Consider the following 14,846-nt stretch of genomic DNA (forward strand, 5'->3'; position numbering starts at 1 on the left):
CTCTTGATGGGGTGGTTTAAACATCAAATATAGTATTCTCTTGACTTTTAAGTTATGATTGGGAAAAGAGAGCCTTGGTCCCACCCCATGGACTAAAATAAAGGCAGGCTCCCACCTCATTTCCTCTCAAGGCACCCAGCTACCCATCAACTGGAAGAGTTCTCGCACAGCATGAGCCTCGAGGACCTGCCCGATGCTGCTCCTTGATCCATCCCCTACAGGGCCTGGCATTTAACAGTTCTCAGTGCACACATGCTACATGAGTAAAGGACCAGTCATGTAAAATTCCCTGAGCAAATACTCTCCAACAGCCGTGACAACAGATGTCCAAAGCCTCCTGACCCAAAGGGGCTCACAGTTCTCACTCTCTCTCGACCCCTCCAACATAAAGCACATCCTTGGGTCTGAAGCAAATAATGGGCTTGATTCTTAGCTCCATGCCAATGCATGAGCATCCTAAAACAGACAGGTGTATTACTGAGCCCAAAGTATGTGTGTGTAAGAGGATGACCTCTAAGGCCAAAGTCCCCAAGCTGAGTGTTGGGAACAGGTAAAGAAAGGGATTAAATGTAGTCCCCTTCCTCCTCCAGAGCTCCCTGGCAAAGCCCCTCTGTGAGCCACTCTCTTGCTCCCCTTATGCCTTTCTGTCACCCCTGCATGTGAAAGAAAATCAAAGAGCAGAGAAGAAAAAAGGTTGGAGAATCCCTATCCTTCTCCAAGGGTGACAGAATTTGAGGCCTTCATAATGAGGGGAGGTTTTGGGAAACAAGGGAGTGGAGTTTCATTCCTGCCTCCTTGCACCACAATGGGCAGAAAGGCTCCTATGTGCTGTTTTCAACAAAGCCTTGAACTCACTGTTTTAGCCTTGACTGAAATGACTATTTTCCTGGAGCCAACTAGGCTCCAGGGAGGTGAGTTTCTAAGCCCTGTTACTAAGAATCTGCATATAGGGCTGCAAGTGTATCTGCAGTGCTGATGATTTATCTAAGGCTCTAACAGCCTGCCTGGCCTAGGATGACACCAAAGAAGCTAGCACAGTACCTGCTCAAAGCAGGGCTTTGTGAGCTTCCCAGGTCACTGCGCCACTTAGGGAAAGTGTGAGCAATGCTGCAGGCAAGGTGGAAATCAAGCTGCAGGCTCTAGGCTGGCCTACCTGAGAGTAACTCATGGGGCTGAGTTCTCCAGGGAGTCTGTCACAAAGACCTGTCACAGTGTTCTATTTGCTTTTTAGAGGGAAGGGGAAAAAAGAATTCTGGCCTGCTCTTTGTTAAACCATCATGATATAAGGCACAGTAGAGACACAAGTGGTCAAAAATCATATGAATAGATGTTTCACCTGCTAATAACTAAATAAATGCAAATTAAAACAAGATGTCATTTAGTAGACAGGCAAGACTAGAAAGATTGATTGCAAATGCTGACAAGGATGTGGGCAAATAGAGTCAGTACTTTCATCTGCTGTGGGTGGAAAGGTAAACAGATGCAGCCCTTTAGAAGGTGGCTTGGCATATCCATCAACTTTGAAGATGTAAACTCATTTCAACCCCAGCAAGTCCACTCTTAGGAGCCTATCTTAGATACTTGCAAACAAATATGAAAAGGTAATTACATGAATCCTAACCACAACACCATCTATTAAAAAAAAACACTGAAAATAATTAAATGCCATCAGAAAAGGAATGGTTAGGTAAAGCAGGAAACACCCAGACTATGAAATAGTCTGTAATAGTCAAGAAGAATGAATTTGATTTTCTTAGACTGGTGCTACTCAATACAGTAGCCAACAGCCACACGTGGATATGGGGCACTTGAAGGAGTCTGATTAAGATGAGGATACATTTTGAATTTCAGTTACTTTTAATTTATATTTTATTGGGCAGAATAAATTTGGGGTTAACTTTCTTGGAAAAATTTCCATGATATCAGGTTATGACAAAAAAGTGACTTGCCAAATAGTGTACAAGTGTGATCCTCTTTAAGTAAGCCTTTTACCTGCTCCCAGCCCTGAATAAATCATATGCTTCTATGCATGTGCATATTTTTGGAAATGCATAGAAAATGGTCTATAAAGCAACGTTAACAGATAGCACTGATGTCACATAGGCAGAGTGATGGGGCAGAAAGGGAGGGGGGAAGAGGAGCTTTTATATCATTTTTTTGTTTTTGCTTCTTATTGTTTTGGCCTTTTCAAAGACGCTTATTCATGTATCATTTGTGTAATTACAAAAACAAAGAACGAAAAGCTAAAAAAAAAAATACTGCTAAAAATAAAGGAAAAAAATTACTGCTAAAAAAATTCAGATCACTGAGGTCCAAGAAAATAGGTATACCTGGGCGGACAGTTTTAGGAGCTCATAACCAGAAATAATTAAAGGACTTTGTCAACAGCGTTCACCTAGTATTTTCAAGTCATTACTGTAAGTGCTGGGGCTACAAAAAAGTAGTGAAATGTTAGCCAGTGTGGATGAAGAGAAATTATGGGAGGGAAACAACCCCAGCAGCAGCAGAAGACAGACAGGTGCTGGAGAGGGTCTTGCAGGCCAGCCCTGAGCCACAGGCAAGGGTCTCCTCCATGTGGTCCTAGACAGGGCTCTCTGGGAACCATCTCTGCATGAACAGAGGGACAGCAGGGCCCTGGGAAAAGCCTCAGGGCCCACATACCTAAACCTCCTCCAGAATTTCCTTCAACTTTCTGGGGGGAGGCTAATGTCTGGAGAGTCAACATACTCATTAAATCACTTAAACGAAGAGCCTTGGTTAGAATTAGCTCAGCAATTAGCAAGGTCAGCACCAAAAGTGGCCCAGCACGGTGCCTCATACACAGGAAGCCTCAAATTAATGCTTGCTGAATTCAAACACACTTATGTCAGAGCCCTGAAAGGAGAAGATATAGATCTTAAGTGAGGTGAGACAAAAACGGGTTACTTTCCACTTAAAGAATTGTGAAGGTGGGGTGAAACCCTGGTTAAGCACCACAGTGGGGGAACACTGGGCAGCTAGGAACACAATATGGAAGAAGAAAAACCACACAGGGCCTTTCACTGTCTCCCTTCTAGGGGACAGAGGCAGCTATCATTGGGGTGGCCTGATTTTTTAAGGGTAAAGAGGCAGGGTTCTAAGGCCACCTTTCCTGAGTGGGACAGGGGTCACAGAGATGGGTATCACCCAGCCTGGCCTCCAGACATGCAAATGACTGCCTGGACACCAGAGTGCCTCAAAGAACAAAATTGACACTGTCTCCCTCTGCTAGAGGTGTGATAACATCTATCTCCAGGAATCAGAGGAGGGAAGGGGTGGATGCTTCCTGCTGCTGTCTAAGCAATGAGCTAGCAGCCTAAGATGGGGCCAAGAACTACGGGAACATGGATCACTCTGTGATCATGATCACCCCAAATGATCAGAAGTAAAGCCCTTTTTAAAACGCCCAAGAGCTTTTCTTTGAGAGCAGAGAGGTGAGAGGAAGGGAGTGAGGCTTCTCATCACAGCCTGGCTCGGGGAAGGGATCTTCAAGGGAGAGCTTGGGGTGGCTCCTTTACAGGGGTGGAGCATCTGGGGCGGAGCGAGAAAAGGCCTCTGAGCAGTGCTCACAGACCCCACAGGTGAAGGTTTTTGGAAAAAAATCAAGAGTTCCAAGGGATGGACAAGTATCAGGTCACCTGGAAAAAAAAGGCTCTTCTGTGTTGCTCCTGCAGGGTCTGCTTCAGCTGTTCCACATCATTCTCCAACTTCAGGTATTCATTCCAAGCGTTTTCCATCTCCTGTTGGCCAAGAAAATGCTTCCAGTTCCCAGTTATCCCCTGCCCCTTGGGAGGCCTCATGAGTACCTGTACTCCTAACCATGCTTACCTAGCCAGGGGAGGAGGGAAGGAGACCTGGCAGGCCTGGTGGGACAGAGACAGGAGCAGGAAGAAGCATGGCATCCTCTCATTTGTGCTCTGACCCTGGCCATCTGCACTGTCCCCTCTTCCACCCTCAGGATGCTTTCTCAGCCCTGGACTGTATCACAACAGACTGACAAGTGAAAAAGCGGAAATTCTGACATCTTAGAATCAACTGCACGCAGATCACGGATCAGCCTTGAAGGGAGCTCTGAGGAATCTGGCCCACTGGATGTCACTGGCCTTCAAGAGTCGCTGTGGTAAGCAGCCTAAGGCACACGTACAGGCAGACATGTCACCCGCAGACAAGGTCATCTACTGTCAGCAGGCAGTTCTGCTACTGGAGAAGCTCTGCTATTTCAGGACTCTTATCTCTGGACGCCAACTCAACTACATCTTGGGAGGTGCGAAAAGCAGCCCCTCGCCCAGCCTGTCCCGAGGAAGATGGGTCTGCCACCCTCTACGCACAGTGGACTCTCTGGAGAGCTCAGCTCGGATATGGACCAGGTCCTCCTGCAGCAACTTCTGCTGGTAGGCAATCTTCTCCAAGTGCTGGGGCTGGTCTCGGTACTGCTCCATCTGTCTGTGCAATACCTCCAGCACGGATTCTAGCTGGTCCTACACCAAGGAAGGGTTAAAGAGCAACAGGATAGGACAGTCCCCAGAGACCTCCCCATACCACACCAGGAACCAGAGCTACTGGACCTAACCAAGGCTGAAGGGACCAGCACTGAGCTGTGGGTCCACAGAGCTGACACCAGTCAGGGTCTGTGGTGACTCTGGTACTTTTCTAGGGAAAAGTACCGAACAGCTCTGTGGCCTCAATTTCGTCATCTATAAACTGGGGATACAGCTGTCTAACTCTTTATGGGATAAACTAAGAGGATAAAACAAAGAATTAAAAAAAAAAGCCTCTCTAACCTCCTAGGGAAAAGAGTATATTCTCAACTTTCAGTATCACAAATATCATGTCTTACTAAAATGCAAAAGGAAAAAAATTACTTTAAGAATAGAAAAGACCAAATGTTGGTGGTCCCAGGCCCATTCCTACACTCCCATCCAGACTTGCTGCCTCCACAGTCCAGAGCCTAGGAGATAAGGCACATTAGGAAGCAAAGGACTCTGCCCTGTAATGACTGCAGCTACTTTATCCAAAGGAACCCTGCTTCCCTGGGGTTCAGGGACCTGGGGTCATCCATATAAACCAGTGGAGCTTCTCTTCCAGGTTCACCTCACAGGGCCTCCAGGGAGAGGTGGGCCAAAGCAGAATGGGGGCAGGAGGGTCTCTATAAGATAGAAACCCCTAGGAAACACCATTTAAATACAAGGGCATTTTCTTTTTAAATAAGCTAACATGTGTTGTTCAATACTAACATAATGGTACAGTCTATGTCTCAAGAAAGACAGGACAAAATGCCCCTCTGCTCATCCCAAGGTTATTCAAAACTGACACGTACTTTGTTCTCCTTAAGGGCTCGTATCTTGTCTTCCAAGTCCTGGAGGATCCTGTCTTGTTCGCAGAAGATGCTCAGTTTGACCTAAAAGCAAGAACAGGGTGGGAGAGGGCCTGGGATGATGAGAAAAGGACATGACCTTGAAATCGTGATCAGGTAGCCTTTGGCTACAGAACCATCCAAGCCCTGCCTAAAGCTGTTCACCCAGGAGGCAGCTGAGGGATCAGCATGTCACTCTGCTCACTCACATCAATGTCGCTCTCCGCGATCTTCACAGGCTTCAGACTTCGATCCTTAAGAAGGTCCCGGCCTGTCATCTGGGAGGTGAACAATTTAAAAGAGATTTAACCATGGTGTTTGAGATCAGAACTCGGGAAAGAAAATTCATCCTACAACGGATGGTGTGGAAGCCCTTGGCAGTGGCAGATAGGGTCACAGCAGGACAGGGGCAAAAACTTGGGCCATATTTGCTCTATTTCTATGCCTATTTCATTTTAGGAAAAGCACCAAACCTTTTCATGATTCTAGTATAACACTGGTAAGTCCTCTGAATTAAAGAAAATGTAGATGTTCAAGTTATAGGATCATCAATTTTTAAAGTATGTATTTGCCTAAAATGAAGGTGAAAAACCAGCATGAATCTTGGAAGATTTGCCACTGATAAGACAGAGGTGTGCTACTGAACCTGGGAACAAACACAAGTTACAGAAGCCCATCACGTCCTGGTCCTGCCCGGGGTGGTGAGATGGGTGGACCCAGAGGAACAAACAAATACCTTCGCCATTGTCAAGCCTTAGCTTAAGGGAGTCTCTGAGCAGCCCACTCCCCCATGGGTAAGGCCAGCCTTCCTCACCCTGTGCCATTTGGGAAGAAGACCTGGCCAAGGAAAAAAGGAACCTGGCAAGTTCCCAGTAGGTTTTTTAATTGTTTCCTGAATAACTGAGGCTAGGCTGTACTTGTATAAATTACAAGAAAGAAAACCACAGAGCAATACATAAAAGTCACCCACACTTGTGGGCCAATGGGATTTCACATTTCCCGTCCCTCACTTGACTCAAAGTAGGCAATATACTGCCCGTCTCCCACTGACTCCTGAGAATCTAAATCTGACTTATCCCATTTTTCCACTTCCCCTAGTCTCTTTCTTGCCAAAAGTCATGCAGGGGCTGAGGGTAGTGACTTTCACAGATGCACCGTCCCATGGACAAAATGAGGCCAGGGAGAGCCAAGTCTAATGTGCCTGGTATAGGGGAAGCCACCTCACTGAACTCAATTTTCAGATCTGACCAGGGAAATGGAGGGTGGAGCTAACAGTGGCAGAGAGGTGGTGTGTGTGCTATGCAGGGAGGTCCCCGTATAGACAGATAGCTGCTGGAGAGAAGGCTGTGGATTTCTCCCCATTCTATCTGTAAGTTCTGGGGAGTTTGTCAGTGTGAAGTGGGGGTGGAAATAAATTGGCAAACATTTCCCTCAGTGCTCAAGCATTTCATGTGCCCACCTGTCCTAATCCTATGCTCCTTCTCCCTGCAAATTATCATGAGCAAATCCAAAGGTCAAGGGAGAGGATCTCTCCCTACCTTGGGGTGAGGACTGATTCTGGGCTATACACCTGCCCCACTCATTCCCATGATCCCTTTGGTTGTACAGAGGAGGGCGAGACCATTATTTTATGTATCTTGGTAAAGTCAGCCCTGAACAGAAGACCTGGCACAAACTCAGCAAATGCTTATTGAATTGCATGTAGGTCAAAGGGAAACACATGTAGGTCAGTGTTGTCGAGTTCCTGGGAAAAACAGAACTCCAGCCAAATTCCGCTCTTCAGACTGGCAGATTATGTGTACATACACATATACACACAGTTGCAGAACACAAGACTGCAACGATCCACAAACAAACAGACTGTGCTCTCTCCTGCAATGGGGGTGGGGGGTGGGCAGGCATGAAATTAATCCTGGTAAATGACAAACAGCTGAACTTCTCAGGCAGACTATGGGTTTTAAATTCAGGGGAACCCAGGAGAAAAAGCAGGTGAAAGCAGTGAAGTCTTCTCTCTACGTCATCGTCCTTTCATCAAACCCAAGGACAAGGAGACTGTCTATTCTCCAAAGGAGCTGACCTTTGGTGCTCATTTCCTAGGCAGAAATCATTTTCAAATGGAGACACACTTTGGGGGATTCTTCCCCCAGCAAAACTCTTCCCCTTATTTCACTGAAGCTTTTTACAGAGGATATCTTTTTGATACTTAAATAACAAGGCAGAAAATCTAATTGAGCAATGCCTCATTTATCCAGCACCATCAAGAAAAGAATGAGATATTTTATATAAAAGGGCGTTTTGAGAAGAAGCTGAATCTTCTAAATTACACTTTTTGATGGAAAGTTTTCTAAAAGTATGCCCTTTGCTGCCTTCGTAGAATACTGAATATACATTCAACCTTTTTTCTCCCTCTCAGGATATTAGTACTACCTCTTTTTCTAAGAAGTAGATTTCTCTTGTCCCTTTTTAAAGTGCTGCTTATTAGGTGTTGTAGGTTAGGAATTCAAAGGACTATAAACATGACAGAGACGAGGTACTTACATCTCTTCTCTCCCTTTAACTGGGGGTGGTGCCCTTCAGGGTGCTCTTCCCACACGTTGCATCTGCCGCTACTACAGTACTTAGCACATCAGAGTACAATGTTCTTTTTGCTCATTTGTCTCTCCTCACTACAGAGTTACCTAATTAGGGGGTGCTGTGGAGACCAATCCCTTTCCTTTGTATCCTCAAAGCCTGGCCAGGGCCTAGCATATTGAGGACAGTCGGGCAATGTTTACTTAGGAAGTTCATGAATGTGTCAAAGTAACATGAGCTGGCTCTGCCTCCTATGGACGGAAGGTCACAGGCTTTAGAGCATGGGCTTACTGAGAGCTGCTCCTACAGCTCAGAAGACCTTTACGCTTTTGAATTTGGCTCTGCTCAAGAGAGCAGAGGCTACTAAGAAATATCATATCCACATGTACAATATTACATCTAATTTTCCTTTTAAAAGTGTGTTTGTGAGAGCAATGTTTAAATACACTTAAAACATCAACTCTGGATTCCCCAAGCATCTCTGACATCAGAAAAAGAAAGGCTAGGGGCACTCATCCACGTGAAAGAGTCTCTCCACACAGGGGAATCAAAGGCCACCCAGGCATCTTCCTTCCCCTCCACCACATCCCAACCCACTTTCTCAGGGCTCAGGATGGTTGGACACAACATGCTTCCTGATCTGCAGCCTCCCCTGGAATACTACGAGAGCTGGCCACACTGCAGTCCCTACTTCTGCATCAATTAAAGAGGGTATGGGCACGGGGTTGCATTTTATTCTAGCCCAGCTCCAGGCTGTTATCGAAATACCAACTCCCTGCCCTCAAAAAGTGCCACCTAATCTCAGGGCCACCATGGAATCTGAGGATACCCTAACTCTTGGAAGGTGACCAGTAATTGCTGTTCCCTCCCAAGAAACTCATGCTCAACTCTGTCTGGGTGAGCCCTCGCCATGGAGGCAGACACGTGATGATGGAAACACAACATGAGCTGGTGGCAAGCCAGGCAAGCTCCCCCACCCTTGGCAGCACAAAACATGGAGTCACAGAAAACCACAGATGAGAGGCTCAGCTTGGTGCATCAGCCAAAATGCTGAAAAGAGCTTCATTTGAAAGAAAATAAACCAAAATGACTTGCGGGAAGCCTGGGGCAGTCAGGAGAGCAACTGGTTAAGCAAGTGATGAAGTCGGCACGGAGCCAGAAGCAATGGAATGACCCCGCTCGGAGACACGGATCAGATCATCTTACGCTTCTCCTGGGCCGACAGCCCCGTGCTGACTTCTTCAGCACTTTGTAAAGCACGTTGATCAAAGGTTCATTATTTTTAATCTGTTCCAAACAAAAAGGCAAATACAACAAAACGCAACAGGTGAGACATTAAATGACACTTGAAGCAGCCAGAATTTGGGGAACTGGCAAAGGGAAAACTTTAAGGAGGCTGTGCAATTCAAACAACCAGGTCTGAATCTTGGTGATGCTACTTCCATGGGCCTGTGAATGTTATTCCCATGGGCCACAGGGTCTTGTCTCTCATTTTTATAAAATGTTATATGCTGTCTGAAGGGACCTGTGCACAGGCTGGTTTACGTGGGAGTGCCAATTTCAGTATTCATTTCCTTCCTGGTTCTGCTGCAGAAGGCAAGGAGGAACATCATAGAAGGGAACTTGCTTCTTCCTTTGTCCTCCCCCATCACATTCTGTAAGATACCAGTTTAAAATAGTGCCATGCATTACTCCACCCTCACCCAATGCACCCAACCCTAAGTTCCACCATAACTGTGATGCGTCTACACAATTATGTCTTACCCATGGTGCCAAATGCTTACAGCTCCTTTTTGGGAACACTGTTCTCATTATCTAGAACATTGGAATCACTGGGAGAGCTTTAAAAAATACCAATGTCTGAGTCCCACCCCAAGAGATTCTGATATAACTGGTCTGGGATGGGCCCTGGACATTGGTATTCTTAAACACTCTCCTGGGTGATTCCAATGTGCAGCCAGGATTGAGAATCACTGCCCTAAAACAGGGGTTCTTAAACTTTAGCATGCATCAGGATCAGCTGGAAGGCAAATACAGATTTGCTGGGCCCTATCCCTGGAGGTTTCTCGTGGTGCAGATCTGAGGTGTGACCCAAGATTTTGCATTTCTAATGAATGTCCAGGTATTATTGATACTTTCAGTCTGAGGATCACATTTTGAAAGCCATTACTTCAAAATAATGTTTCTTAACCTTGACCTTGGATGTGCATTAGAAATACCTAAGGAGTGTTATTGTTTTTTTTTTTTTTAATTTAACAGTATTACCAATTAAATCACAGTCTCTAAGGGGTAGGACCAAGACCTTTATATTCATTGTTAAAGTTCCCCAATAGTTCTCATTCATAGCCAAAGTTAATAATTTTTCTCCAGAACAACAGACCTCAAACCCTAATATGCACAAGAGTCAGTCTAGAGCTTGACAAAAATGCAGAATTCTGAGCAGCAGAGTGTCTAATGTGATAGAACCCTCCAGATCTGTGTTTTTATCAAGCTGATTCTGAAGTATGTGGCATACCCAATCACAACTTTAAAAACTGTCCCAGAAGCCAATTTTGGAAACAGATTCAGAACAGAAAAGTCCTGATCTCAGATTCAAACAGTCAGGAAGAGTCCAGAGTCCAGCAGCCTTGGAGCCACTGATGGCACATCCCTCACAGAAGACAAAAGCCTTTTTGGGGCTGACTGCAACCCTTTCTATCTACAAAGGCTTCGTGTGGGTGGCAACAGGTACCCTCACCTTCCTGGCTGTGCTTCACAGCAGCATAAAGACAACTTATATTGTCAACAACAGTGAACCCCACACCCCACTCTTCTGACCCAGCTAAGGTATAGGGTTCTGAAGAGCAGAACTGCAATGCCAGGAATACAATTCAACAAACATGACTTTACAGTGGGCAAAGCATGAGATGCACGGAAGAAAGAAGGCAGGTATGAAGCCAGTTGCTGGGTTCAAGTCCCAGTAGTGTAACTTTGCAGAAGTTACTTAACATCTCTGACACCTGGGTTCCTGGTGATAAAATGTGGATAATAATTCATATAGCTCAAGGTTGCTGAGAGGATTAAATGAGATAAATAAACATCAACTGCCCAAATACTGCCAGGCAGGAACAGATGCTTAATCAATGTGGAGTCCTTTCACCCTGGCACCATCAAGTAAAATACCAGCAAGGTAAACATTTCCAAAAAAGCACACTGATGTAAGCATCGTCCAAGAGCAGAGTGTGCTGTTGTTTGACCACTTGGCACTCCAGCAGAAATGCTCACATCAGGGAAAGAAAGCTTCACAATGTGGGCACAGAAGCACCCTGACTGATTCTGGAAGCTGAGCATCAGCTGACTGGGGAGCAGGGGAAGATGGGCTCTGGATTCCTAAGTCTTTGGCCTCTTGGACAGGGACATGGAGGACCCTAAGTCAACATGGCTTGGGGAGGGGAGAGGTCACAGATCAGATGCCAGGCAGGGAGACTCCTCTCCAGAGAGGCTTATTTCCCTACCTCACCCCTCTCCAAGGAGCCAGGGGGGATCTCTCATAAGCAACTGGTCCCAGAGGGGCTGTGTTTATCTCGATTTCCATGGCCAGAATGGTCTACAGGCCTATTCAACCAGAGACCCTTGACTATGGGACATTTTGTCCAGCGTGTCATAGAATCTAAGGACCAATGAGGCTTGGGGTTCTCCTAATCCAACCATCTATCCTACTCAGTTTCATTGAGCCTCAGCTGTACCCCAGTGACAGGAAGTTCACCACCATCTGAGGTGGCCCTTTTAGAAGTCTTTCTTCTGCTAAACTGAAACCTGTCTACTTGTAGCTGCCATCCACATGTCTTAATTCATCCTTAAGGCCACAGGAAACACGTGAAGACACACCAGAGTTTTACAGGCTGTCTCTATGCCTCTCCTGAATTGTCCCAACTCCTTCAATTGTTCTGCACTGTAGCTGTATCAGCTACTGTTGTGCTTCCTTTCTCTGCCCAGCATGTCCCATTAGGAAACTCCTCCCTCACTCCATGGAATACTGAGTAGGGAAGAAATGAATCTGGGCTTCCAGGCAGCCACCTTCTCTGCCCATGTGGAGGCAGCCCCTTGTTCCACAGGAAAGAAGAAGGCTGACACGCAAGGAAAGTAGAACAGTGACAATGTGGCCAAGCCCCTGGAATGTGGCCCCTGCTACATGAATTAGTATATTCCCTTTTTGACTTAGTAGGTTGCTTTGGCTCTTGGATACTTCCAAACAAAAGCATCCTGCCAAGCACACCCAGCCATGGTTCTGCAAGCCCTCAATACCTCTCCCCTGATCCCAGCCCTTCCTTCAACTGGATCCCGAAGTGGGACTCTCGTCTTGGAACCCTAAACCCAAGCTGGCTCTAAGCAGGGTAGAACAGGCCTACTGCCTCCTGATCTGGGACCCTGCCCCTCTGAGGGAAGCCGGCAGTGGCAGGAGAAGGGGGGATGCCAGACTTTCTGGCAGCCACGTCAGACCAATGACACATATTGGGCACAAAACCCAGCATGCTTCTCGCGTGTGCTGCTGGTGAGCCAAACCTCTCCAGGGTGCTGGTGCAGCTCAGCTGGGGGACTGGTTCTCAGAGAGGAGCTTGGCAACTGTGGTAGCAGCTACAAGACCAGGGGAATATAGGTATCAACACAGTTGTTTTCTATGACAAACAATGACAATCTCCAGAAAGTCCAATAACTAGATAATGCTGTGATCAGGTACAGCTCTTAGGTAGTGAAACACACCAAGAATGCAACTTGCCTCCCTCTATCCCATCAAATATATTTCTTGGCATAACAATCCAAGCTCAGCTCCATAAAAACATAATGCCTTTGGGTCCACGGTGGTGGAGCACCATTTTAAGAGAGGATGTAGGGCAAGGTGATGAACGGCTTAGGGTTAGAGCCTCACCCAAATACTGATACCTGCTACCTGCGGTGTAGGACCGGGAAACTCGTTAGCCTTTCTGAGTCACAGTCCATTAACAGATGATACTATTATCTTTGGAGGTAAAATAATTTAATAGAGGTAAAATGCAGTGACTGGCACACATTATACCCCCTATTGTTATTAAGCTTCTTTTTGAATCAGGACACGCAGGGACTCCTAGTTCTGCTATGCCATTCTGTGGCTCAGTTTCTCCCTCTTTAATCCCTCATAGCTCAAATTCTACGATCCTGAAATAACACAAACCTGAGGCAGAGCATCATTCCAGGATCAGCTGTGAGTTTCCACTATCACATACAAACAGGTACCAGAAGGCAGCTATTTCCTACTGCTCTTGCTCAGGCACATTTAGTTCTCTCTGGTCCCATACACTCAACACTCTGGCATACCTGTGTTTTATAGTCACCTGTGCTGCTGGCACGCCAGGCCTCTCCCACAAGCCCAGGTGCACTACGGATGCTCTAGAGGTATGTCTGAGTGGATCTTTGGGCCCTGGGTCAGGAGTGAGAAGAATCGTGCAGGCAGCTGCTGTCAGGGAGGCTGATGAACCGGGATGTGGTGCTGCACAGGGCAGGTGGAGGCTGGGGACTGGTGAATCTCTCTCCATAGGCATGGTGGGAAGGACCCTGCCTGACCCCACAGGCTGCAGGAAGATAGGCTGGGCTGCCACATTTGGTCCACACAGCTATGCTTGAGCATTTTGAATCCAGATGAATTGCTACCATACCTAGAGCAGTCACTCCAGCTCTGTGTGACCTGTCATGTGAGTTGGAAAACCTCCTGGCCTTGAGAGAAAGCTCCTTGTTCTCCTCACATGCTAAAGCCAGGTCTTTTTGCTCACAGCACCCACCTTCCTTCCTAATGCCTCGGAGAGAGTCAAAAGCCTACATGATCGGCTACCACCTCCCCTCTGCTGCCCTGGCCACAACCACCGTGCCCTGGCTCTCCTTGGCTCACTGTTCCTTCCCTTTTAATCTCCACCAACCCCAGCCTTCCGGCTTTTCAAGGCTCCAAACACATGTCACCTCCTCCTAGGAGCCTCCCCAGTATTGGAATCTACAGTGATTCTTACCATCTCCACTCTGAGAAGCAGGCCAAACAGATTTTTGTACAGTCATTGAGGAGCAGTCTGTTATTTGGGGATAATTTCTTTCACCAACCCAGACTATCCAGAAGTTTCTCAAGATCAGACAGACTCAATTTTTCTTCTGCATCTCCCCACGTCTTCTGGGTACACAGCAAGTGCTCAACAGACCCAGAACTGCACTGATTGATTTCTAATCAAAGGCATTTTCCCTCATTGTGGGGAGACCCCCTTTCCATCTGCTTCCTTAGGACCTGATGTTCATACAGCAGCTTCTATGAGGCTGGATGAAGATCCCCAAGTTAAAAATATCCCAAGCCAGGTACACTGGGGACTGTGGGGAGACACACCGCCCTCACTCCGTGGCAGTTGCCTGAGTGTCCCATGGCCCCTCACCCACCTTTTCAGACCCACAGTTGACTAAAGGTCACATTCCTCCAGTTTATTTCATGGCTCAGGCGTAAGAAGTGCTTTTCACAGTGGGAGCTTTCAGAGAGCTGTGGGAAGGGAACAATAGCGCTCTCTTCTAGGCAGAATGCCTCTTGCCTTCTCTACAGGAGCTTTCTCAGTTCTCTCTGTGCTGGGAAAGCAAATTTAGAGCCTGAAGCCTTATCACCTACAGGGAGGGGCCCAGCCTTCATCTCCTAAACCGAGATGGGAGACTACTGGTGAGCCTTAAAGCCATGTGATTCCACGTGAAGCCTGCTCTCCTAGCAACAGAACCAAAGAACCCACCATACCACTTGTGGCTAAAAATGTACATTAGTGAACCAGACACATACCCCTGCCCCCACTGGAGACTCTGAAGCAGTGACTGTTGCTTTTGCAGAGACCTTTTGGTTTTGACCAAGGGAAGGAAGAGATCAAGGTCTTACACT

General features: G+C 46.8%; 1 protein-coding gene across 30 annotated transcripts in view; it reads right to left on the reverse strand.

Moving 5' to 3' along the window:
- Nucleotides 1-14,846, reverse strand: part of PLEKHA7 (pleckstrin homology domain containing A7) — a 260,456-nt gene that overhangs the window by 19,827 nt on the left and 225,783 nt on the right. For 16 of the 30 annotated variants that reach the window (XR_013523322.1, XM_078340675.1, XM_035264202.3 and 13 more), the window contains 5 exons: nucleotides 9,149-9,229; nucleotides 5,581-5,649; nucleotides 5,336-5,416; nucleotides 4,347-4,496; nucleotides 3,657-3,758 (listed from right to left, as the gene is read on the reverse strand). Coding sequence is in view for 29 of the 30 variants with exons in the window: in XM_078340675.1 (XP_078196801.1) it covers nucleotides 3,657-3,758; nucleotides 4,347-4,496; nucleotides 5,336-5,416; nucleotides 5,581-5,649; nucleotides 9,149-9,229 (483 nt within the window). In the remaining variant the exon portion in view is untranslated. The remainder of the gene's footprint in view (nucleotides 1-3,656; nucleotides 3,759-4,346; nucleotides 4,497-5,335; nucleotides 5,417-5,580; nucleotides 5,650-9,148; nucleotides 9,230-14,846) is intronic. The other 14 variants (XM_078340689.1, XM_035264207.3, XM_035264206.3 and 11 more) reach the window with 1 other exon arrangement.

The sequence above is a fragment of the Callithrix jacchus genome, chromosome 10 (assembly GCF_049354715.1).
Source record: "Callithrix jacchus isolate 240 chromosome 10, calJac240_pri, whole genome shotgun sequence".
Lineage (NCBI taxonomy): Eukaryota > Metazoa > Chordata > Mammalia > Primates > Cebidae > Callithrix > Callithrix jacchus.